Source organism: Mobula birostris, chromosome 7, assembly GCF_030028105.1.
Source record: "Mobula birostris isolate sMobBir1 chromosome 7, sMobBir1.hap1, whole genome shotgun sequence".
NCBI lineage: Eukaryota > Metazoa > Chordata > Chondrichthyes > Myliobatiformes > Myliobatidae > Mobula > Mobula birostris.
Genome location: NC_092376.1, coordinates 154,470,749 through 154,496,804, shown reverse-complemented (window position 1 = coordinate 154,496,804; position 26,056 = coordinate 154,470,749). Strand labels below are relative to the sequence as shown.

Here is a 26,056-nt window from a genome sequence, read left to right as displayed (position 1 = left end):
GAGGGCAGTGCGTTCAGAGGGAGTGAAGTTGGAACAGGAGAAAGGAGTGGTGAAATTGAGATGGTTGATGTCTCGGCGACGTTTCGCCTCCATCCCCAAGGATCTCCCACCCGGCACTTATCTCTGTAAGCGTAAGTGCTACACCTGTTGTAACACCTCCTCTCTTGCCACCATTCAGGGCCACAAACAGTCCTTCCAGGTGAGGCAACACTTCACTTGTGAGTCTATTGGGGTCATCTATTGCATCCGGTGATCCCGGTGTGGTCTCCTCTGCATCGGTGAAACCCGACGCAGGTTGGAGGACCGCTTCATCGAGCACCTCCACTCCATCCGCCACAACAGACAGGATCTCCTGGTAGCCACCCACTTCAACTCTGCTTCCCATTCCCATTCAGATATGTCCATACATGGCCTCCTCTACTGCCATGATAAAGCTAAACTGAGGTTGGAGGAGTAACACCTCATATACCGTCTAGGTAGTCTCCAACTTCTGGTAATTCCCTCCCCCTCCCTTGCTCTATCCCTATTTCACTCTGCCCCCTCCCCCAGCTGCCTATCACCTCCCTCATGGTTCTGCCTCCTTCTTCTACTACCCATTATTTTCCTGCCTATGACGACCCTGCTTCCCCTCCCCCACCCCTTTGTCTTTCAAATTACTGGTCTTTCAACTGAACCTACAAGCATTTTTCAAATCCTTCCCCCTCCTTCTTTGTTCAGGCCTGACAAAGGGTTCCGGCCCGAACCGTCGACTCATCATTTCCATTGATGCTGCCCGACCTGCTGAGTTCCTCCAGCGTGCTGTGAGTATTATCCAAGTATAAAGGGAAGCATTTGCTTGGAAGTGCAAGATGTGGGTGAGTTTCTTAATGAGTATTTTGCATCAGTATTTATCAAGGAGAAGGATGTGGAGGACAGGGAGTTCAGTGCTGAACGTATTGATATGCTTGGGAATTTTGATGTAAGGAAGCAGATAGTGTTGGGTTTCCTAAAGAACATTATGTGGATGACTCAAGGGCCTGATGGGACATAGCTCAGGTTATTGAGAGAGGCAGGAGATGAGATTGCTTGGGCCATGACAAATGTCTTCGTGTCATTTCTAGCCATAGTCAAGATCCTGGAGGACTGGCAAGCATCTATTGTTGTTCCATTATTCAAGAAGGGAATACAATCATAGAAACTGAAGATCAGTGAGTCTCACATCAGTGCTAGGAAAGTTACTGGAGAAAATTCTTAGGAATAGGATTTATGAGCATTTGGAAAACCATGGGCTAATTAGACACAGCTAGCGTGTCTTACTAACTTGATCGAGTTTATTGACAAAGTGATGAGCGTGATTGATGAAGGTAGGTCTGTGGATGTTCTCTTCATGGATTATAATAAGGTATCTGACAAGGTCCCCTGGGGGAGGCACATCCAGAACATTAAGTACATGGGATCAATGGTGAACTCGCCATTTGGATTCAGAGCTGGCTTCCTCATGGAAGACAGGGGGTAGATAGTGGTCAAAGGGACTTATACTAGCTGGAGGTCTGTGATTTGTGGTATTTTACATGGACCTGTACTGGGACCTCTGCTGTTGTGATGTATATAAATGACTGGATGAAAACGTAGATGGGTAAGTAAGTTTGCAGGTGATAAGAAGATTGGTGGTGTTGTGGATGGCGTAGAAGTTTGTCCAAAGAATATAGCAGTATAGATCAGTTGTAGATATGGGCATTGAAATGAAGTTTTTCATCTTGATAGGTTAAATGTAAAAAGACAGTATACTGTTATGGACAAGACCCTTGAGCAGTGGGATCTTGGGTCCAAGTATATAGCTCCCTGAAAGTGGTTACACAGTTTGATAGAGTTGTTAAGAAGGCATGCAGCATGCTTGCCTTTATTAGTTGAGGATTTGAGTTCAATAGTTAGGAAGTTGTGTTGCAGCTTTATAAAACTCCAGTTAGGCCGCATCTGCAGCGTTGCATATAGTTCTAGTTGTCCCATTACAAGAAGGATGATGAGTTCTGGAGAAGGTGCAGAAGGTACTGACCAGAATGCTGTTTGGATTAGAGAGCATGTGCTATAAGGAGAGGTTGGACAAACTTATGTTGTTTTCTCTGGAGCAGCAGAAGCTGAGGGGAGATATGATAAAGGTCCATAAGAGTATGAGAGGTATAGATAGAGCAGACAAACAGTGTCTTTTTCCCAGGATGGGAGTGTGCACGTTTTTTGCACAGAGAGTCGTGGGTGCCTGGGGTGGTGGTAAAGGTAGATACATTTGGGATTTTTAATATGAGGGAAATGGAAGGAGATCGACATTGTGTAGGCAGTAAGGATTAGTTTAGTTGGCTATTTGTTTACTAATTTAATTGGTTTGAAACAACATTGTGGGCTGAAGAGCCTGTCCCTATTCTGAACTGGTCTATGTTCTATTTTCACCTTTCCAGGCATATATTCAGTTCTGAAGTTGAGTGCCTTAAGGCCACACCTTCATATGGGATCCACAAACCCATATTCAATGTAGTCATTAGCTAATAACAATGCATTGTGTTCTTGACCTAAGGTCAAGGATTTCAAACGTGGCGAATTTCACTTCTTGGAAAGAGAGGTGAATAGACTAGTTATGGTATCTCTGGAATCAGAACCAATAACAAGGAATTTCCCGCATAGCACTGAGTCAGTCAGCAACAGAAGCAGTCTGATCTGCTGAGTTTTACCAGTATCTTCCTTTTACTATCTAATTCCAGGATATCACCACAGTAGTTTCTCAGTACCCTCAGTACAACCATCTTCAACCATTTCATTAATGATGTTCCTTCCACTGCAACAAGTACAAAACATAGTGATTGCCCCTAACAGTCTGGGCTCAGGCTACTCCATAGACACGAAATAATAATCCTTTGGAACCTTCCCAACAGATTGGGGTAGAGCAATATTGCTCTTTAGGAGATGAGAGAAGATAAGGAGAACTGTAAACCAGTTAACCTGCCATCAGTTGTTGACATAATGCTGGAATGCGTACAGCAAGATCATGTAGTAAATAACAAATAATGGCAATTATGAAGAAGAGCACTAACAAAAAGAAAGCAGTGACAAATCATGTACTGTACTGAAACTTTCTAGGTGTATCAGTTTTGGTTGATTATATTCATGCAGCATGGAGACAAATGGAAGGTTGACCCAACATAAGGTTGGTAACATAACAGAACATCACTACGACTTTGTACTCAGGACTGTTTGTCAAAAAATTAGTTAATGTCAGTCATGATTCAGTTATCCAGTGTTTAAGTAAGGCCTTCTGTACCCAAAATAGAAACACTGAACTGAATCACTGATTGGGACCCAGTTCCAACCCATTAAGTTGAAAGAAAATGGTGTTGAGCTTTTATGTGGAATTGAATCTTGTCATATTGAAAGGTTCCCCAAATTTAATTTTTGAATTAGCAAATATCAGATTGTATAGAAACCATTTGATTTGTACTTGTAGGGGGCAAGTTCCCATCCAGTTAAAACCTGAGCAGTAACCACATAGAGTATTGAAAATAATGTGTCAGTTCAGTGTCTACTTTTATTGGAGTCAGAAAAAAATTGTTTTAATGGTATTGAAGATAATTTGTGTTTCTATACATAGGATTTATCTTTAAATTTGCATGAATAACCTGCAACAAAATCTAAATTATTCTTACGAGACAAATCATTTTCTGTTGGGACATTAATAAATTGGTGATGCATTGAGTCCCTCAGACTTTATTTCCATTCAGATCTATCTTAGCTAATTTGCAACTTAGGTCTGTTTATTTGTATTAAGTTCCAACATACAATGATAATTATAATGCATACAATCAGTTTTAACTGTTGCAGCTATTATGTGCCGAATAGAACAGTATTATCCAGACTGTGTAATTTTTTACCAGTGCGATTGACTAGTAAGTGACCTCAGAATGATCTAACGACAAATTCAGGAGGAAGTAGGAGTGGTCAATAAATACCAGCCTCATCAATGAAGCCCATAGTTTGTGAAGGAAAAGAAATATAGAAAGTAAATATCAGATAAAACAGATTTGAACATGTCATAATACATATTTAAATCCTATAATTTATTTGTATATGAGCAAACAAATTCCAGTATTTCAGTTACATTATTCACACCTAATCCCTAAAAGTAGATTTAATAACCGTAATGACTAATAAAATGATCCCGTTTTACTTCAGTAAAAAGCGCCATCGAACCAGTATCAACTTCTGCATTTACAGTTTAGAATCAATTGTGCAAGATTGCCAGAATAACTATATCATTTTTAGAGGATCGCTCCAAACATTTCTTCCTGTATTTTCACTTGCAGGCATACCACCTCTATGAACCCTTATCCATGAACGTGTTAACCTCTTCGTGCTGATACTATCACCACTTGTCTGCTCAAATTCCTCAATCAACTAACTGATGACCTGCTCACCATCTACCCAACTTTATTCCCCGAAACCACCTGAGAAAAAAAATCTAAGATCCCTATACCCAACTAATCTAAGTTACCCGTATCTCTTTATACCCTGATATTGGGAAACTATATTCTTGAGTTTGACTTATGCTCATTCATCTTAAATGCTACTTTGCAATTTATTCTGTTTACAGAACATTACTATATTTCTTCATTGTCAAGTTATTATCTCTAAATGCTATTTCAATCAGCGTTATTTTATTGATGAATACTCACTTGTTCAGCTACTATGCTGAAAAATATCTTAATGTACAACTATTTGTTTTGTAACTTTTCTTCACTTATTTGACACAAATGATGCATTTCCGATTTTATTTCAACTATGAGAATTATGATTCCATATGGAGGAATGGAGCAGGAATAATGTCTTTCAGAAATAGGAACCAGTGTCAACTGCAATTGTTACCTCACAGCAAAAATACTCTCTTTGAAGAGAAACTAGAGAATGTTATTTTGTACGGGTTAATTTCACTTCATTTGATGGATTTAAAGTGAGTGTTATGTGCTCAAATGGAGTTTGTAATTATTACTGTTCTATTTAAAAAAGCTTAAATTTCAAAGGGGCCTACAGTTAAGTGGTCAAGTCTATCCCTCTCATTTGTTTTCAGCTTTGGGAGCATAAGAACGTGACTACTTTTTTAAAGTAAACTTAAGATAAGATCTGCTGAGTTTCAGCCATGCTAACTTCCCCTTAAGTGTTCTGGCATCTTCAGGAGCAGTGTTTTGCTGGTGATTGAGACAGATTTATACTGGGTGACCTTATGCTGTTGAGCTACATCAGGATAGCGCTAACACCCTCAGTCTGGCAGCTGGTATTAAAAGTGGCCAGCGATGAAATGGTAGGCAGCTGAGCGGCTGGCATGCTCCAATGATACATTTTTTAAATAGTAAAAATAACTTGACAAAGCATGTTCTCAAAAATTGTAAGTGAACTAGTATAAAATTGAGGATCTTCTAGAAATCTAAATTGTGCGATGTTCTGTTGGTCTGTGTGTTTTACACTGATCCCTGCGTATTCTGGTTGTATCACTACATTCTGGTTTCTTCAATATATGTCATTGCAATACAGAGTAAACCGGGAAAGTGATTGTTCATCTGTACCGCTGCAGATCAGTTGCTGGATTAATTTTCCTCATTGTTTTGATCATTATGTTCAGGTTTTCCTTTTTTATAAGACCTGATGTGACCTTTACTCGTACTTCCACATTTGAGTCTACAATCAAATCAAAAAGAAAGCCTTGTTATAAAGAATGAATGTTAACTGAACCCTTTCCAACATATTCCATGGATTGATACAGTGACATAGTATATAATTTCAGAATGGCATTATTTTATGAGACTTGGGGCAGGTAATATATAGAAACATAGAAACAAGGTGCAGGAGTAGGCCATTCGGCCCTTCGAGCCTGCACCGCCATTTATTATGATCATGGCTGATCATCCAACTCAGAACCCCGCCCCAGCCTTCCCTCCATACCCCCTGACCCCCGTAGCCACAAGGGCCATATCTAACTCCCTCTTAAATATAGCCAATGAACTGGCCTCAACTGTTTCCTGTGGCAGAGAATTCCACAGATTCACCACTCTCTGCATGAAGAAGCTTTTCCTAATCTCGGCCCTAAAAGGCTTCCCCTCTATCCTCAAACTGTGGCCCCTCGTTCTGGACCTCCCCAACATCGGGAACAATCTTCCTGCATCTAGCCTGTCCAATCCCTTTAGAATCTTATACGTTTCAATCAGATCCCCCCTCAATCTTCTAAATTCCAACGAGTACAAGCCCAGCTCATCCAGTCTTTCTTCATATGAAAGTCCTGCCATCCCAGGAATCAATCTGGTGAACCTTCTTTGTACTCCCTCTATGGCAAGGATGTCTTTCCTCAGATTAGGGGACCAAAACTGCACACAATACTCCAGGTGTGGTCTCACCAAGGCCTTGTACAACTGCAGTAGTACCTCCCTGCTCCTGTACTCGAATCCTCTCGCTATAAATGCCAGCATACCATTCGCCTTTTTCACCGCCTGCTGTACCTGCATGCCCACTTTCAATAACTGGTGTATAATGACACCCAGGTCTCATTGCACCTCCCCTTTTCCTAATCGGCCACCATTCAGATAATAATCTGTTTTCCTATTTTTGCCACCAAAGTGGATAACTTCACATTTATCCACATTAAATTGCATCTGCCATGAATTTGCCCACTCACCCAACCTATCCAAGTCACCCTGCATCCTCTTAGCATCCTCCTCACAGCTAACACTGCCACCCAGCTTCGTGTCATCCGCAAACTTGGAGAGGCTGCATTTAATTCCCTCATCCAAGTCATTAATATATATTGTAAACAACTGGGGTCCCAGCACTGAGCCTTGCGGTACCCCACTAGCCACCGCCTGCCATTCTGAAAAGGTCCCGTTTATTCCCACTCTTTGCTTCCTGTCTGCTAACCAATCCTCCACCCACACCAATACCTTACCCCCAATACCGTGTGCTTTAAGTTTGCACACTAATCTCCTGTGTGGGACCTTGTCAAAAGCCTTTTGAAAATCCAAATATACCACATCCACTGGTTCTCCCCTATCCACTCTACTAGTTACATCCTCAAAAAATTCTATGAGATTCGTCAGACATGATTTTCCTTTCACAAATCCATGCTGACTTTGTCTGATCATTTCACCGCTTTCCAAATGTGCTGTTATCACATCCTTGATAACTGACTCCAGCAGTTTCCCCACCACCGACGTTAGGCTAACCGGTCTATAATTCCCCGGTTTCTCTCTCCCTCCTTTTTTAAAAAGTGGAGTTACATTAGCCACCCTCCAATCCTCAGGAACTAGTCCAGAATCTAACGAGTTTTGAAAAATTATCACTAATGCATCCACTATTTCTTGGGCTACTTCCTTAAGCACTCTAGGATGCAGACCATCTGGCCCTGGGGATTTATCTGCCTTCAATCCCTTCAATTTACCTAACACCACTTCCCTACTAACATGTATTTCACTCAGTTCCTCCATCTCACTGGACCCTCTGTCCCCTACTATTTCTGGAAGATTATTTATGTCCTCCTTAGTGAAGACAGAATCAAAGTAATTATTCAATTGGTCTGCCATGTCCTTGCTCCCCATAATCAATTCATCTGTTTCTGTCTGCAGGGGACCTACATTTGTCTTTACCAGTCTTTTCCTTTTTACATATCTATAAAAGCTTTTACAGTCCGTTTTTATGTTCCCTGCCAGTTTTCTCTCATAATCTTTTTTCCCTTTCCTAATTAAGCCCTTTGTCCTCCTCTGCTGAACTCTGAATTTCTCCCAGTCCTCAGGTGAGCCACTTTCTTTGGCTAATTTGTATGCTTCTTCTTTGGAATTGATACTATGCCTAATTTCTCTTGTCAGCCACGGGTATACTACCTTCCTTGATTTATTCTTTTGCCAAACTGGGATGAACAATTGTTGTAGTTCATCCATGCAACCTTTAAATGCTTGCCATTGCATATCCACCGTCAATCCTTTAAGTGTCATTTGCCAGTCTATCTTAGCTAATTCACGTCTCATACCTTCAAGTTACCCCTCTTTAAGTTCAGAACCTTTGTTTCCGAATTAACTATGTCACTCTCCATCTTAATGAAGAATTCCACCATAATATGGTCACTCTTACCCAAGGGGCCTCTCACGACAAGATTGCTAATTAACCCTTCCTCATTGCTCAAAACCCAGTCCAGAATAGCCTGCTCTCTAGTTGGTTCCTCGACATGTTGGTTCAAAAAACCATCCTGCATACATTCCAAGAAATCCTCTTCCTCAGCACCTTTACCAATTTGGTTCACCCAATCTACATGTAGATTGAAGTCACCCATTATAACTGCTGTTCCTTTATTGCACACATTTCTAATTTCCTGTTTAATACCATCTCCGACCTCACTACTACTGTTAGGTGGCCTGTACACAACTCCCACCAGCGTCTTCTGCCCCTTAGTGTTACGCAGCTCTACCCATATCGATTCCACATCTTCCCGGCTTATGTCCTTCCTTTCTATTGCATTAATCTCTTCTTTAACCAGCAACGCCACCCCACCTCCCCTCCCTTCATGTCTATCCCTCCTGAATATTGAATATCCCTGAACGTTGAGCTCCCATCCCTGGTCACCCTGGAGCCGTGTCTCTGTGATCCCAACTATATCATAATCATTAATAACAATCTGCACTTACAATTCATCCACCTTATTACGAATGCTCCTTGCATTGACACACAAAGCCTTCAGGCACTCTTTTACAACTCTCTTAGCCCTTATACAATTATGCTGAAAAGTGGCCCTTTTTAATGCTTGCCCTGGATTTGTCGGCCTGCCACTTTTACTTTTCTCCTTAGTACTTTTTGCTTCTACAATGTTAACAAAGAAACACATTACTATGACAAAGAACTCCATTAGCAAAACATGCCACATGTCAAAGATGGTAAAGGAAACTTTGCACATATGGTCGTTCATAGAAACATCAGTTTTAATTCATTAGGCAGGAACCACAATTAGTGACCACATTATTATTAAAATACTGCAGAAAGTGGGACAACTGGAGGCAGAATTTATTTGATGAGACTTCCAGGAGTTCATTAGGCTGGAATTAACACCCTGGAAGATGGGTGAAAGTGTATAATGTACTCTGGAGGAAGATGGTGCATTGTAATGAATGAAGCCAATGGCCAGGTTTGAGCAAGATTCCCCACTGGAAAGCATGAGTGTGGAATTTGAATGATTGTGAACAATCAAAACACACATCAACACTTGCCATGGCTTTGGCCATAAATAGTTCCCAAACCACAGAAAGCAATAAAGAAAATAATAAATTAAGAATGAAATGGGGATCATAGAGTCCTGGTTTTCCTATGTAGCCCCTAGCTTCGTCCCTCCCATTTTTCCTTCACTCTGCTCTGACCGTTATCTCTGGCTGGCATTCCATTTCCCACCCACCTCATGTAACAGGATGTCATCAATCTGTTAGATCAGGATGACACCACTGAGATTAATGCTGCAGCTGAAAGGGAAAAACGCCAAGTCTATATGCTGATGGAATTCCACAGAGTGTGTGAGAACCTGTTGCTGAAGGTTAATTTTAAAGTATCATGTCAAAGAGGAGTCCAATTGTAGAATGAAGCTGAAGAGAGCCTTCAAGGGAAGACAATAGAATAATTGAGCTGTAGTAAGGAGGAAGGGGACAAGGACACCAGTCATTGTTGCAGTGATGGGTGTTTTAAAATGCTCCACATTCTGTGACAGCTGAGAACTGTGGAAATTATAATGAGAATTACAATGAGAGAACAGGCATTCATGGAGACGGGATGGAAACTAAGATGTTCAGGGAGGAGAGAGGCTAATGTTTGCAAATTTGCGATAAATTTTTTGAAAGGAGGAGTGACAGCTTGCAAACATAATGAAAATGGGCACTGATAATGTGGCAGCTTCTCATTCAACTCCCAGATAACCTACACATTGTCCTGTTGCCTGATACCAAGTCATAAGTGAATATTTTTGCAATTGAAGAGAGTGACAACTGTGAAACGGTTGTTTCCATCTCCCACCCTTGTTTATTGACTTCACTGGTCGCTGGGAACTTACTGAGGTTGAAACAAATTGGACTCAGCCGAGTCATTTTGTTTGGTTCAAAATTTCATTTGGAACTTCACAGCTAAAGTGTTGTTAAACTGTGTTGAGTTTGTTACTTCATTGAGTAGTTGAAATCCATTAAAAAGTAGAACATAGAACATAGAATAGTAGAGCACAGTACAGGCCCTTCAGCCCACAATGTTGTGCCGACCCTCAAACCCTGCCTCCCATATAAGCCCCCAAATTAAATTCCTCCATATACCTGTCCAGTAGTCTCTTAAACTTTACTAGTTTATCTGCCTCCACCACTGACTCAGGCAGTGCATTCCACGCACCAACCACTCTCTGAGAAAAAACCTTCCTCTAATATCCCCCTTGAACTTCCCACCGCTTACCTTAAAGCCATGTCCTCTTGGGGAAGAGGCGCTGACTATCCACTCTATCTATTCCTCTTATTATCTTGTACATCTCTATCATGTCTCCTCTCATCCTCCTTCTCTCCAAAGAGTAAAGCCCTAGCTCCCTTAATCTCTGATCATAATGCATACTCAGTAAACCAGGCATCATCCTGGTAAATCTCCTCTGTACCCTTTCTAACGCTTCCACATCCTTCCTATAGTGAGGCGACCAGAACTGGACACAGTCCTCCAATTGTGGCGTAACCAGAGTTTTATAGAGCTGCATGATTACTTTGCGACTCTTAAGCCCTATCCCTCGACTTATGAAAGCTAACACCCCATAAGCTTTCTTAACTACCCTATCCACCTGTGAGGCAACTTTCAGGGATCTGTGGACATGTACCCCCAGATCCCTCTGCTCCTCCACACTACCAAGTATCCTGCCATTTACTTTGTACTCTGCCTTGGAGTTTGTCCTTCCAAAGTGTACCACCTCACACTTCTCTGGGTTGAACTCCATCTGCCACTTCTCAGCCCACTTCTGCACCCTATCAATGTCTCTCTCCAATCTTTGACAATCCTCTACACTATCTACAACACCACCAACCTTTGTGTCATCTGCAAACTTGCCAACCCACCCTTCTACCCCCATATCCAGGTCGTTAATAAAAATCATGAAAAGTAGAGGTCCCAGAACAGATCATTGTGGGACACCAGTAGTCACAATCCTCCAATCTGAATGTACTCCCTCCACCACGACCCTCTGCCTTCTGCAGGCAAGCCAATTCTGAATCCACCTGGCCAAACTTCCCTGGATCCCATGCCTTCTGACTTTCTGAATAAGCCTACCGTGTGGAACCTTGTCAAATGCCTTACTAAAATCCATGTAGATCATATCCACTGCACTACCCTCATCTATATACCTGGCCACCTCCTCAAAGAACTCTATCAGGCTTGTTAGACACGATCTACCCTTCACAAAGCCATGCTGACTGTCCCCGATCAGACCATGATTCTCTAAATGCCCATAGGTCCTATCTCTAAGAATCTTTTCCAACAGCTTTCCCACCACAAACGTAAGGCTCACTGGTCTATAATTACCTGGCCTATCCCTACTACATTTTTTGAACAAGGGAACAACATTCACCTCCCTCCAATCCTCCGGTACCATTCCCGTGGACAACGAGGACATAAAGATCCCAGCCAGAGGCTCAGCAATCTCTTCCCTCACCTCGTGGAGCAGCCTGGGGAATATTCCATCAGGCCCCGGAGACTTATCCGTCCTAATGTATTTTAACAACTCCAACACCTCCCCTCCCTTAATATCAACATGCTCCAGAACATCAACCTCACTCATATTGTCCTTACGATCAAGTTCCCTCTCATTGGTGAATACTGAAGAGAAGTATTCATTGAGGACCTCGCTCACTTCCACAGCCTCCAGGCACATCCTCCCACCTTTATCTCTAATCGGTCCTACCTTCACTCCTGTCATCCTCTTTTTCTTCACATAATTGAGAATGCCTTGGGGTTTTCCTTTACCCTACTCGCCAAGGCCTTCTCATGCCCCCTTCTTGCTCTTCTCAGCCCCTTCTTAAGCTCCTTTCTTGCTTCCCTGTATTCCTCAATAGACCCATCTGATCCTTGCTTCCTAAACCTCATGTATGCTGCCTTCTTCCACCTGACTAGATTTTCCACCTCACTTGTCACCCATGGTTCCTTCACCCTACCATTCTTTATCTTCTTCACCGGGACAAATTTATCCCTTACATCCCGCAAGAGATCTCTAAACATCGACCACATGTCCGTAGTACATTTCCCTGCAAAAACATCATCCCAATTCACAGCTGCAAATTCTAGCCTTATAGCCTCATAATTTGCCCTTCCCCAATTAAAAATTTTCCTGTCATCTCTGATTCTATCCTTTTCCATGACAATGCTAAAGGCCAGGGAGCAGTGGTCACTGTCCCCCAGATGCTCACCCACTGAGGGATCTGTGACCTGACCCAGTTCATTACGTAGTACTAGATCTAGTATGACATTCCCCCAGTAGCCTGTCCACATACTGTGACAGGAATCCATCCTGGACACACTTAACGAACTCTGCCCCATCTAAACCCTTGGAACTAATCAGGTACCAATCAATGTTAGGGAAATTAAAGTCACCCATGATAACAACCCTGTTACTTTTGCACCTTTCTAAAATCTGCCTCCCAATCTGTTCCTCTATATCTCTGCTGCTACCATGAGGCCTATAGGATACCTCCAATAGAGAAACTGCTCCCTTCCTGTTCCTGACTTCCACCCATATTGACTCAAAAGAGGATCCTGCTACATTACCCACCCTTTCTGTAGCTGTAATAGTATCCCTGACCAGTAATGCCACCCTCCCTCCCCCTTTTCCGCCCTCTCTATCCCTTTTAAAGCACTGAAATCCAGGAATATTGAGAATCCATTCCTGCCCTGGTGCCAGCCAAGTCTCTGTAATGGCCACTACATCAAGTTGTGAAGTAAACATGCAGGAGAAAGGAATAGAGAAAAGGCTTCATTCCTTTCTCTGTTACGGGGGTAAAGTAAAGGAAGTAGAGGACATGTACGTATATAGAGTATGTAATTCGCCTTAGCACAGACTAGTTTATAGCCATTTCTTTGCTGTAGATTCCATGTAATTTTACAGGTAATGTTTATGTTTACTCTGCAATTTTACGTGCTTTGATCTATCTTTTAAATATTTACAAACCTGTCTTCTCCACTTTTGTTTTTTGTTAAATACTCTCCATGGTAGCCTCCTGTCCTTTGTCACTAAATCAAACTCTGCCATTAATGTTCTGTTCTACGCAACTCTAACTTATCCAATATCTTCTAACTTTGAGTTTGTTGCTTCAAATAGCTTGAATTTAAAGCTGTTATTCTGTCTAAGCACTTTCCAAAGTGTCATTTCACAACTGATAAGCTCTCCAATCCAATGGCCTATCTCTCTGGCTTGCTTTCCATTCCCTGGTCTCCTCACTGTATCGTTGGTGGCAGAGATCAGCTGTTAAAGGCTCTTTGAAATTATTTACTCCAATAATGCTGATCTCTGCCACACTCTAATCTAAAACATCATCAATGATTTGGATGATGGAATCAATGGCTTTGTGGCCAAATTTGCAGATGATATGAAGATAAGCGGAGGGCAGGTAGTGACAAGGAAGGAGGGAGTCTGCAGAAGGACGCAGACAGATGAGGAGAATGGGCAAAGAAGTGGCAGATGGAAAAGAGTGAAAGGAAGTGTATGGTGATGCACTTTGCTAGAAGGAATAAAGACGTAGACTACTTTCTAAATGTGAAGAAATTTCAAAAACCAAAGCTGAAAAGAGATTCTGCAGTTCTTGTACAGGATTCACTAAAGCAATGTTCCCTCTAATTTGTTTTCATAGCTGCGCAAACCAACTATTACCCTGAGCAAGGAATTTTAACATGGCTAGAAGCTGCGCGACAGGTTAACTTAAAATTATATCATAGAAAATTCCAGCTGCATAGCAACAAATGCTATCTGCGTGGAAGCAGTTCAGTTACTGTGCAGCCCCGCATCCGTGCAGCTTAGAGGGAACAAATCCCTAAAGGCTAATTTGCAAATTGAGTCTGTGGTAATGAAGCCAAATACAATGTTAGCGGTTATTTTGAGAGGACTGGAACACAAGAACAAGGATGTGAAGCCGAGGCTTTATAAGATATTGGTCAGACTGTGCTTGGAGTATGGTGAGCAGTTTTTGGGCCACTTACCTAAGAAAAAATGTGCTGGCATCGGGGAGGATTCAGAGGACGATCACAAGAATGATTACAGTAATGGAAGGATTAATGTATGAGGAGCATTTGATGCCTCTGGGCCTGTGAGTGAATCTAGAGAGCACAACCACAGAACAGCTGTCCAATTAGAACAGAGATGAGGAGGAATTTCTTCAGCCAGTCGGTGTATTTCCTGAGTAAATCTGTGGAATTCATTGCCACAGATGGCTGTGGAGGCCATGCCATTGAGTATATTCAAAGCAACACACATAAAAATTGCTGCTGAACGCAGCAGGCCAGGCAGCATCTATAGGAAGAGGTACAGTTGACGTTTCGGGCCAATACCCTTTGTCAAGACTAACTGAAAGAAGAGATAGTAAGTGTAATGTATTGTGCGAGTATTCGTAGTGTCGGAGTGCGTATGACGTCAGGACATAGAGAAGTAAAAATGGAGTCTGTTGAATAAACGTGGTTGTTCAATCTACAGCGATGTCCAAGTCACATCAATATTACATGGTGTCAGAAGTTGCAAATTATGCACTTTCAACCTGCCCATAGGGAGATATCGTTTCCCGAGTCTACCCTTTGGGATTTCTTCTGCACCAGAGGTATTCCAGAGATCCGTTGCACAAATGATTGAAGGCCTGGACGGGGTGGTCAACATCATTGATGATTTGCTGATATGGGGTGACACAATTGAGGAACATGATCAGAGACTGAGGAAGCTCCTGGAGAGAGCACGTGAGTACAACCCAAAACTGAACAAAAGTAAATGTAAGATCAGAACTATAGAGATCAAATACATAGGTCATGTACTCAGCGCTGATGGGCTAAAATCAGATGATGAAAAGGTCAGAGCTGTGGTAAAGCTACCACCACCCGAAGACAATCAAGAACTATTGAGGTTCATGGGCATGATACAGTATCTTGCCAAATTCATTCCCAACTTATCAGACGTCAGTGTTCCACTCTGAAAGCTACTAGAGAGGAACAGTGAATGGCATTGGGAAGACAAACAAAAGAGAAGTTTTGACACAGTTGGTTACCAATGCACCAGCACTCAAGTTCTATGATGTCAATAAACCGGTGACAATGTCTGTGGATGCCAGTTCGGTGGGAATAGGACCTGTTATACTGCAGGATGGGAGGCCTGTGGTGTATGGATCATGAGCACTTCCGGACTGTCAATGCCGATATGCTCAAATCGAGAAGGAATTACTCGCCATAGTTTACGGGTGTGAGAAGTTCCACCAATATGTATATGGCAAAGAAATCCAGGTTGAGAGTGATCACAGATCACTTGAGAGCATCTTCAAAAAGCCACTCCACCAAGCTCCTATGAGGCTGCAAAGGATGCTTCTCAGGGTACAGAGGTACACTCTCACAGTCACCTATAAGCCAGGAAAAGAACTGTACGTTGCTGATGCTTTGAGCCGTGCTTGCCTCAAAGAGCAAAAGGAAGAGTTGCTAGGAAGGGAGCTGGAGGGCAACTGGGTTACACCTCAGCTACCCATCTCTGAGGAGAAGTTGAACATGTTCAGGAAAGCGACTGCAGATGATCGTGAAATGCAAATGCTAAGAGACATTACAATGAATGGATGGCCAACAGAAAGAAAAGGTGTTCCAAAAGAAATGCAGAAATACTGTACATTTAAAGAGGAAATCAGCTATGCATCAGGACTAATGTTCAAAACGGCAAAACTCATCATACCAAACCAAATGAGACAGGAAATGCTCAAAAGAATTCATGAGTCACACCTGGGGATAGTGAAATGTAAAGAAAGAGTAAGCGGCATTCTCTATTGGCCAGGCATGTCAACTCAGATAGAGGACATTGTGTCTCAGTGTGCTGTCTGTAATGAAAACAAAAACAGCAATCCAAGAGAGCCTCTGCTTCCCATCCACTACCAGGAAGACCATGGGAGAAGATTGGCACAGATCTCTTTCACTACAATGGTGCAGAATATCTGCTTTGTGTGGACTACTATTCAAAATATCTAGAGATCACCAAGTTAAGTTTCACATCCAGTCGAGGTGTCATTACCACAATGAAGTCGACATTCGCAAGACATGGTATTCCAGATATTGTCGTTAGTGACAATGGTCCACAATGTGCCAGTGGTGAGTTCAGAGGGTTCTCAGAAAGCTGGGAATTTCAACATGTTACCAGTCCAGGGCATGCTCAGTCTGATGGACAAGCAGAGAGAACTGTACAAACTGTCAAGAACATGCTCAAGAAGGCACATAGCAGCAACAGTGACCCTTACATTGCTCTGCTTGAATACCGCAACACACCGATTGAGGGTGTGGGGTTCTCTCCTGCGCAGTTGTTGATGGAACGTCGTCTGAAGTCCAAACTGCTAACATCCACAACTCTACTGACTCCTGAAGGTAATGCCCAAGTACATGACAAGCAAAAGTACAAGCAAATAAAGCAAAAGAGCTACTATGACAGACATACAAGACAGTTCCCAGATCTGCATACAGGTGAAAATGTCAGAATACAGAGAGGAGACACTTGGCAACCAGCTGTGGTTGTGAACAGACATCAGCAACGAAGATCCTTCATAGTTCACACGCTGGATGGAAGAGTCTACAGGAAGAACAGGAAGCATCTGCTGAAGACAGGCGAGAGGGAGTTTCCACATACAGATGCACAGGACATTTCCACAGATACAGACATGGAAACAGACGACAGCAAGAATGATGCAGACCGCAAAGCCAGAGGTCACTCGAGAGACTGACACGGATGAAGAACAAGCACAGTCACAGTTGTGTCACACACGGTCTGGGAGACAAGTCAAACTTCCAGCTAGATACAGAGACGAGATATACATATAGTCTCACACAGTTTGAGGCAAAGTCACACATGTTATAAGTTCCAAGGTGTGAAGTATAAGGTTTATTAGTCTATGTTAGTAAAAGAAAATACACTGCTGTTAGTATTGTAAGATACAATGCAGAATACAGTACAAGAAGTTAAGATTTTTTTTAGTTGAAGTCATGGTTGTTGCACTGTAAGAAGGGCATACCTAGAGGCATTGTTTTGGTAATTCACAGTGTTGTAAAAAGAAAAAAAATCTTGAGAAGGGGGATATAATGTATTTTGTGAGTATTCATAGTGTCAGAGTGCGTATGACGTCAGGACATAGAGAAGTAAAAATGGAAGTCTGTTGAATAAACATGGTTGTTCAATCTACAGCTGTGTCCGAGTCACATCAATATTACAGTAAGAGATTTAAAAGTGGGAGGGGGAGGGGGAGATCCAAAAGAGCAGGTTGATAGCTTTTGATTAGTTAGGGTGTCAAAGGTTGCGGGAAGAAGGTGGGAGAGTGGGGTTGAGAGGGATGATAAATCAGCCATAATAGAATGGCAGAGCAGATTTGACAGGCAAAATAGTCAAATTTGCTCCTATGTCTTGTGGTCTTATGGTCTAAATCAACTCTTGTTATTTTAAATTTAAAAGTAAAGATAGATTGTTTCTTAATATCTTGTTACAGTCACCTTGTAACATTTGGTGCATTGAAATTATTATACCAATGTACTGTAAACTGTTTGGAGCAGGGAACTGAGAGAAAAATAGAAACTATTATTACAACTTACCCCTTTACGTTTTGCATCTGTTCAAAGGTGTCTGGGAGAGGGATTTTGAATGTTTCAGGCAGCAACAAAACAAGAGGTCCTAAGAATGCTGTAAGAATTCCCATTACAGTAAAAGGCAAAAACTTATCATAAACACCTGTGAAAATACAGAGTTATTTTTTAATAATATGAACACGTGTACATCCACACAGAACAATGGACTTAGTTTACCTCACCTCATGTTGTCAATAAACACCCTTAATGCAGGCACTTTAATTTTCAAGTTCGTTTTTAACCCTTGCAATATATTCCATAAAAAAGGGCAGTTTGTTTCCAATGAGCAACTGGAAAATTCATCTGAAATTTACTAACTGGCTCAAATCCACAGACTGTCATTTCGCCATAAAGTGCAGAAGGCCTTACAGCAAGTTATACAGGACTGTAACGAGAGTCCTTGACGAGGATGGCTTAGACCCAAATGCTGGAGTATCTGAGGCTAGGATTGAGACACGGTATCAAACTGGATCGAGAATCTGCGCACAGAGCAAACACTAGATGAAATCATGAGTTGGCTTATAATAGAGCACCGAACCTTAGTTCAGGTGCCCTTTAAACGCTTAACCCTTGGTGCCCAAAACACGATTGCCAATTAGCAGGACAATCCTGAATCTTTAAAGGGGCCGTGCCAACTATCCATACTCTGGGGAGTTAGAGCGTCCAAACCTCGGAAGCTGGTGTGGATGGGTGCATGTCATAACAGAACCTCTTCTCCTATGCTGACTCCTGACGGATCTAGCTGCTCTGATAGATAATGATTGTAGTCATGGATGAGAGCCTGATCCAAAATGTCTCTTTCAGACATCCAGCACCTCTCCTCTGATCCAAATCCTTCCCAGTCCATGAGATATTGCCGAACACCTCAAAAAATACGTGAGTCCAAAGTTCCTCTCCCGGTGAAAACCTGTCACCCCATCAACAAACCTGGGTGGTGGCAGGGCTGATGGTATTGGGGCTAACAGCTGGTGTTCATAGGCTTTAACTTGGAAGTGTGGAAAGTGGGATTGATCTTGAGGGTTTTCTGAATCTGCAAGGTATAAGCCACCAGGTTTACTTTCCTGAGAATCCTGAAGGGTCCAATGAACTTGGGTGCCAATTTCCTGGACTGCACTTGGAGAGGCAAACCCTGATTCAACATCAGACCAGTTGCCTCGGCTGCAAAACTGGTCCCTGTCTTCTCTTGTGGTTAGTTTTTATCTTAGCCTTCCAGGTAGAAGCTAACAAAATCTCCCTGGCCCTAGTGCATCTCTCCTTGCAATGCTGGATGAGTTGTTTGGCTGCAGGAACCACAACCTCTGCCTCCTGCTCAGGGAAGAGTGGCAGAGAGTACCCAGATTGGCATTTGAAAGGAGACATCCCATGTGCCGAATGCCATGAAGTGTTTTCGGCAACCTCTGCCCACATCAAATGGTCTCACCACTCGTACGGTATTTTAGAGGACAGGCATTTTATGGTACATTCCATTACTTGATTCATCCTCTCTGCCTGGCCATAGGACTGTGAGTGAAACCCAGAGGAAAGACTCGCTGTTGTCCCAATCAGTTTGCAAAATACCCTCTAGAAGCATGATGCAAATTGTGGACTGAGATCCGACTTAACGTCCACTGGGTAACCATGGATCCTGAAGGCCTGCTGCAGGACAGTCTTGGTTGTCTCCACCCACAGATAGAAGTCTGTCCAAAGTGATGAATTTGCAGGCCCTTGAAAAACGATCCTCAGTTTCCATGGTAATGGTCTTCCCTGTGGAAGGATGAAGACCCATGACAAAGACCATGGGGATGTGAGCCCATGGTGGAGGAATCATTGATATTGGGTGTCACAGCAGCTATTCATACTCTAGGGAGTTAGAGCATCTAATCCTCAGAAGCTGGCATGGATGGATCATGTCATAACGCAGTACCATGATTTCAGATATTATGTGTGTTATTACACAATGGCCAATATGCTACGATGACCTTAGTCAGTGTCTACTGATGTCATCTGTGCGGAGTAGCAACATCCATAACAGCAGAAATTGTTTCTCCTTGCCTATATTTCCACAACGAGAAACAGAAGTGAACATTAAAAAAAAGCAGTAGCAAGAGCAGATCACGTGCCTTCTGAGGGTGGCCGACTAATCTACCAAGTAGTGCTTGACATTGTCACTTCCACTTCCATGTCCTTTCACTGTCTTAACACCAACAATTTAATAGATTTCAACCTTGAATATACTCATTGGCTGAGCAGCCATGGCCTATTAAAAAGGAAAACTCCAAACATTCAAGATCTTCTAAGTGAAGAAAACTCTTCTCAGTCCAATATAGTTGATTGCATGTCTGAGACTATGATCCTTAATTCTAGCAATCTTCAGCTAGGGAAATTGTTTTTCATTTTTTAAAATTAAGAGAATATATTTACATACTATTTGATAATACATCATAATGAGCTCTCAAACCAGAGAACTCTTATTGCATCCACTCCCAGAGAAATCTATTCTTTATTGAGTTTTGAGACCTAATGAATCTCAATTTCACTCCATTATTTCAGAAAAAGTTTTCTGTCTGCAAACAAATCCACTTTCCCTGTTTATATCTGATTCCTTGCTTTTCTGTCAACACCTCAGCAAGACACTTCAGATAGTAATTTCTCAAAATCCACTTAACATTCAATAATTTATTTGGTTAGCTGTTTGTTACAGCCTTAAAATACTGAAATTTGTTTTGATTTTGGTACTTTTAATGTTGCTGGAAGATATTCTTTACTAACAGTAATCATATTAGACCTTTTCAGAACTTTCATGGGAACTTTGTTTTCTTCAATTTACATCTATTTTCTGTTAACAAAAACAAAAGGGAGTAATTCATCTTTGAAGATGTATACAAAACGAAGCCAATGGATTAGGGGTGTTTGGAGTTTTGATTATTGGGGCTAGTTAAAACAAAAACTCCCCTGCTCCTTTGGAGCTGTGCAGATGGATCCAGCTGTTCTCAGCTCCTTCTATGATAACTAAAGTTGTGGAAATCCAGACAATCTTCAGTGAAAAGGAGGCATGTCACCACTATATATAAAGAAAATCAGGGTCCAGACCCAAAGTCTGAGAGGATTATCTGTCCTTGCCTGTGATAAAATGCTTCTTCTTCTTCTTCGGTTGTCCATTGAAATGTGATGATGACGTCAACTTCATTAACGGTGAGATCTTTGATGACTGTACAGTCCTATCCTGGATCCACAAGCTCTACTGCAGGATGGATATGTATAGGTAGTAGTGGTGGCAACCATGGCTGCATTTCTCCTGGCTCTCTTCTGCTGTCTTCTGGTTGTTCTTTCCATCTCCGGAATACAAATCCCATCTCTACACAGCTGTCGCCAAGCGGTATGGTCAGCTGCAACCTCCTCCAGTTCCTCAAGTCTCATCTTGCACTTCCTTAAAGCATTCTTCATCTGATCCTCATAGTGCTTCTTCGGCCTTCCAGCTGACCGTTGACCACGATGTAGCTGGCCGTATAACACTCCGCGGGATAGCCGACATGGGGGCATCCTTATCACATGCCCTAGCCACTGCAGCTGATGCTGGGTGAACATGGCCTCAATACTTCTGCAGTTGGTCTTTACAAGTATTTCAGTGTGAGGCACCCACTCACGCCAGGTAATTCCCAGGATGCGCTGGAGGTAGCTTATGTGGAAGCACTCCAAGGACTTGATGTGACGGCTGTAGGCTACCCAAGCTTCACAGCTATAAAGGAGGATGGTGACACAGACCACTTGGTATACAACGACCTTTGTGGAGGGTCGAAGGCTCCTGTTCTGAAAGACTCTACGCGAAGTCTCCCAAAGGCAGCTGATGCCTGTTTAATGCGGCTCTGGATGCCATTGTCAATGCCGCCATCCTCAGAGAGAATGCTCCCCAGATATTTGAAAGATGGCACTACTGACAGCTTTTCATCACTAACAGTGAAGGCAAGTAGAGTAGCTGGGACACTGGTACTCCATTGACAAACCAGTTCTGTCTTGGTGGTAAAATTTCCCCCGCCATCCAAAGGTAGAACATTCCTATGAAATGGTTCATAAGCCGAATGTCGTAAAGTGAAGAAGCAATTACCATTCAGTTATATGGGACAAATTTGTGAGCGTTCGCAGACCCAAAAAATAAACTACCAAATCATGCCAAATAACACATAAAACCTAAAATAACAGTAACATATAGTAAAAGCAGGAATTATATGGTAAATACACAGCCTATATAAAGTAGAAGTACTTTTCTACGATCAATGCTGCACTCTCCACCATAGCGAAAATCTCACGCAAGCGCTTTTGGCAGAAACACGACGCAAGCGCTCTCGGCAGAAACAATCTCTCCCGTAACCTTAAAGCTATGAAGCTGCCAAATCATACCAAATAACGCATAAAAATACACAGCCTATATAAAGTAGAAATAATGTATGTACAGTGTAGTATCACTTACCGGAATCGTGAAGACAGCGCCAAGCACACTGATGACGGCGTGTTAGGCTGAGTTGTTGGAGGTTGGGGTGGTGCAGTGGACCCCAACCTCCAGGCCGCCGATCGATACCGATCTGCGAAGCACGCAGGTGTACAGCGGTAGCCGGGACGCACCCAGCACATCCTTAAGAATAAAGCCGAAATAAACAAGCTAATTAATTAGATGCTGCCAAATCGCCTCTGATCTGGGCTGCCGTTTACGTGCTGGGCGGCACCTAATTAATTAGCTTGTTTATTTGGGCTTTTTTCTTAAAGTGCTGGGTGCGTTCCGGCTACCGCTGCATGCTTCGCAGCAATGTATCAGTCCGCGGCCTGGAGGTTGGGGTGGTGGGACACTTCTTTTTAAATCTATGAACAGTAGATAATTTCAAACAATTTTCTTACCAAGATGAAAAACATAAGGTGAGACAATGCTGCCTATCCTGCTGGCCATTGAACTGAATCCAACACCCATATTTCTTACTGCCGTTGGGTACAGCTCAGCTGTGTAGACATAGATCATGGAGAAGCCACATGTAGTTGCAAGTTTTCCACTCATCACCAGTGCCGTGGTAAGTCCTGAAATATGTAAATAATCCAGAAATAATCAGGCAGATCGGTTCCTAAACTCCTGTCTGTACCTCCTGCCATGTGCTTGTTACACAGGAAGATTTTCTGCAAACATACCTCTGACCTATTCATAGAGTAATGCAACACAGAAACAAGTCCTTCAGCCCAGCTGGTGCATGCCAACCAGTCCCAGTTGACAGCATTCAGCCCAAACTCCCTAAGGCCTCCCCTCCATGTACCTATCCAAAATACCTTTTAAGTGTTGCACCTGTACTTGTCTCAATCACTTCCTCTGGCAGCTCATTCCAGGTACTCGCTGCCTCTGTGCGAAGAAGTTACTCCTCACACTTCTTTTAAATTTCTCCCCTTTTCTATCTGTGTTTTGGGCTCTCCAGCCCTGGGGAAAAGACTGACCATCCACCTTATCCATACCCCTCACGATTTTATAAACTTTTATGAGGTCACTGCTCATTCTCCTGCTGTCAAAAGAATAAAGATCTAGTGTAGCCAACCTCTGCTTGTAACCCAAGCTGTATCCTTATAATCTAGGCAGCATCCCTGTAAATCACTTCTGTACTCTCTCCAGTTTGAATTTTTTTCCTGTAACAGGATGACCAAAATTGCACACAATTCTCCCACTGGGGCCACACCACAAATTACTTTATAACTGCAACATAATGTCCCACTCCTAAGCTCATTACCCTGATTGATGAAGGTCAGCATGCTAACTGCCTTCTTCACCACAGTTTACTCACACAAACTGTGAATTTGTACTCCTCACAGGTTGCTCTGTTCCACAGCACTCATCAGAAACTACCATTCACTCTATAAACATTAGCCTAGTTTGACTGTCCAATGTGCATAACATCACACTGAAGGTGAAAGTTAATATCATTAACGTAAATACAATGTGCGCTTCCTTCTTTTTCCTTACCAGAGCTTCACTATCTCTCATCATGGATTTTTTTGTTGTTTTTCACACAAGTAAACTCTAGATAAAAATCCCAGGAGAGCATCAGCTTCAAACCGTCCTGCCTATCACCATCAACTACTCCATGGTCAATCACTTAGATCACTCTTCTTCCTCATTGTGATGTTTGTTCTGAATAACAACTGAACCTCCTGACCATGTCTGCTTGTTTTTTTTTAATCCATTGAGTTGTTGCCACATGATTGACTGATAAGTGTAACTAATAAAGTGGCCACAATGCGTACCTTGTTCTTACGTTGCAGGCAATGTTGAATTGACTCACAGGTATGTGCCAACAGCATTGGATGATGAAGTCGGTTTGGGACAACTGGAAGAAGTGAGGTGTTGGATAGATTTAGTTCACAACATAAGGTAACCATATCCCGTGGGTGTTAGTTCCATGGTATTAATTAAAGTAAGCTTCATCTGTACCTCCAAGAGGACCACAACATTGTCAAAGGGTTTGGAGGCTTGTGTGCCTCAATGATCCAGAGAGCTATGTTGGCTGAAGTCAGGGCTTTGTGCTTTAAATCTTGTTAGGATCACACTTGCTAAACAGGTCAAAGGGTGGAGACCAGACTGAGAGTAGTCCACTGGTTCTCCAGGTTTGGACGTTCTGTTCAGGGCCAGCAACACTGACCAGATAAAAAAATATTACAGAAACAGCAATGAAGAACCCTATATCTGTGTGCAAGGGTATTCCGGAGTCTCCACCTGGGATTTGCGTGACTGACAGTAGTGAAAACTGAAGAGAAGCTATTGGCAAGATGACAGATGCCCAGCACACTGCCAAGACCAAGACCAAGCTTGGTTTTTGTGATGTATGACCCATGTACAAAATTGGCACGCTAGTATAAATAACTGCAGAAATACGTTGATACAACCTGCATATACTGGGTGTCAGTGAAAGCAGATGGACAGGGTCTGGCAGACTAAAGGCAGCAACCAGTGAAACAGTTTTATACTCAGGAAAGGAAAATGGTCAGGAAAATGGTGATGTAGTTGTCATTTTGAAGAAAGGCTTTGAGAAGTGCTTGATGGAGTGGAAACCAATCAGTAGGCTGATGAGAGTCAGGTGGAGAGGGAAGCAAGTGATCCAGTGCTGTGCTCCAACTAACAACAGTGACATTGAAGAAAAGGGTGTCTTCTATGAACAACTGCAATTGGAGATAGTGTTAACACTATGCCATGACTTAATCATATTCATGGGAAATCTAAATGCCAAAGTGGGAAATAACAACTCACATTTCACTAGGGTCCTGGGCATGCATGGATGTGGAACAATGGGGAAAGAATGGCAGAATCCTCTGCCATGAACAATCTGGTCATAGGAGGGATCCACGTTCCACACCATGAAATTCACAACCTACATGGTGATCACATCAATGGATGTGAGAAGAACCAGCTTGTCCATTTAATGACCAATGGCATGTGAAGACAATCCTGGCAGGATGTAATAGTGAAGTAAGCAGCATATTGTATACAGAAAGTGATCACCACATTGTTGTCGCAGTGATGAAACTCAGGTTGAGAAGCACCGGGACCACATGTACAAAGATGTTTTGATGTTGAAAGCTCAAGGATACCAGTGAGGGATCTCTCTTCACCATTCAGCTTAAGGACAGATTCCAGGCTTTGCAAGACCTTGATGAGGATGTGTCAGTAGACAAGATTGACAAAATGTGGAAATGGATTGCCTCAGTCTTCAAAGTGAGTAGTACGGCGTGTCTAGGATACAGAGTTGAAAAGAAGAAATGGATACAGAAGGAAACATGGTCAGCCTTAGAATAAAGATGGAAAATTAAGAAGAAAGTGTTTAATGCAAAGTCAACACGAATTAAGGTGCAACTTCAATCAGCATTCACTAAAGCCAACGAGGAAGTGAAGAGATTCGGAAGAAAGACTAAGAGAGTCTACATGGAAGACCTTGTAGAGGAGGCTGAAGCAGCAGCCAATGAAGGTGATCAGGGAAATATATACAAGGTTTCAAAATTGGTATGAGGGAAGTTCCAGGCCAGATCTAGTGGTCCTGTGAGAGATAAGAATGGTCTCCTTTTCACATCTGAGAAAAAACAAGAAGCACGATGGACAGAGTACTTCAGGGAATTGCTGAATAAACCACCATCAAATGAAGAATTTGACATACAAGAGGCAGCAGAGGACTTCGAAAGGTTTATTCAAGAA

At 42.4% G+C, this 26,056-nt stretch overlaps 1 protein-coding gene across 1 annotated transcript in view; it reads right to left on the bottom strand.

Moving 5' to 3' along the window:
- Positions 1–5,600: 5,600 nt before the first annotated feature.
- LOC140200863 (organic cation/carnitine transporter 2-like) overlaps positions 5,601–26,056 on the bottom strand; it is a 97,647-nt gene continuing 77,191 nt past the window's right edge. The window contains exons 8-10 of the mRNA XM_072264496.1: positions 22,738–22,920; positions 17,839–17,974; positions 5,601–5,691 (exon numbers count right to left, since the gene is read on the bottom strand). Coding sequence (XP_072120597.1) covers positions 5,601–5,691; positions 17,839–17,974; positions 22,738–22,920 — 410 coding nt within the window. The remainder of the gene's footprint in view (positions 5,692–17,838; positions 17,975–22,737; positions 22,921–26,056) is intronic.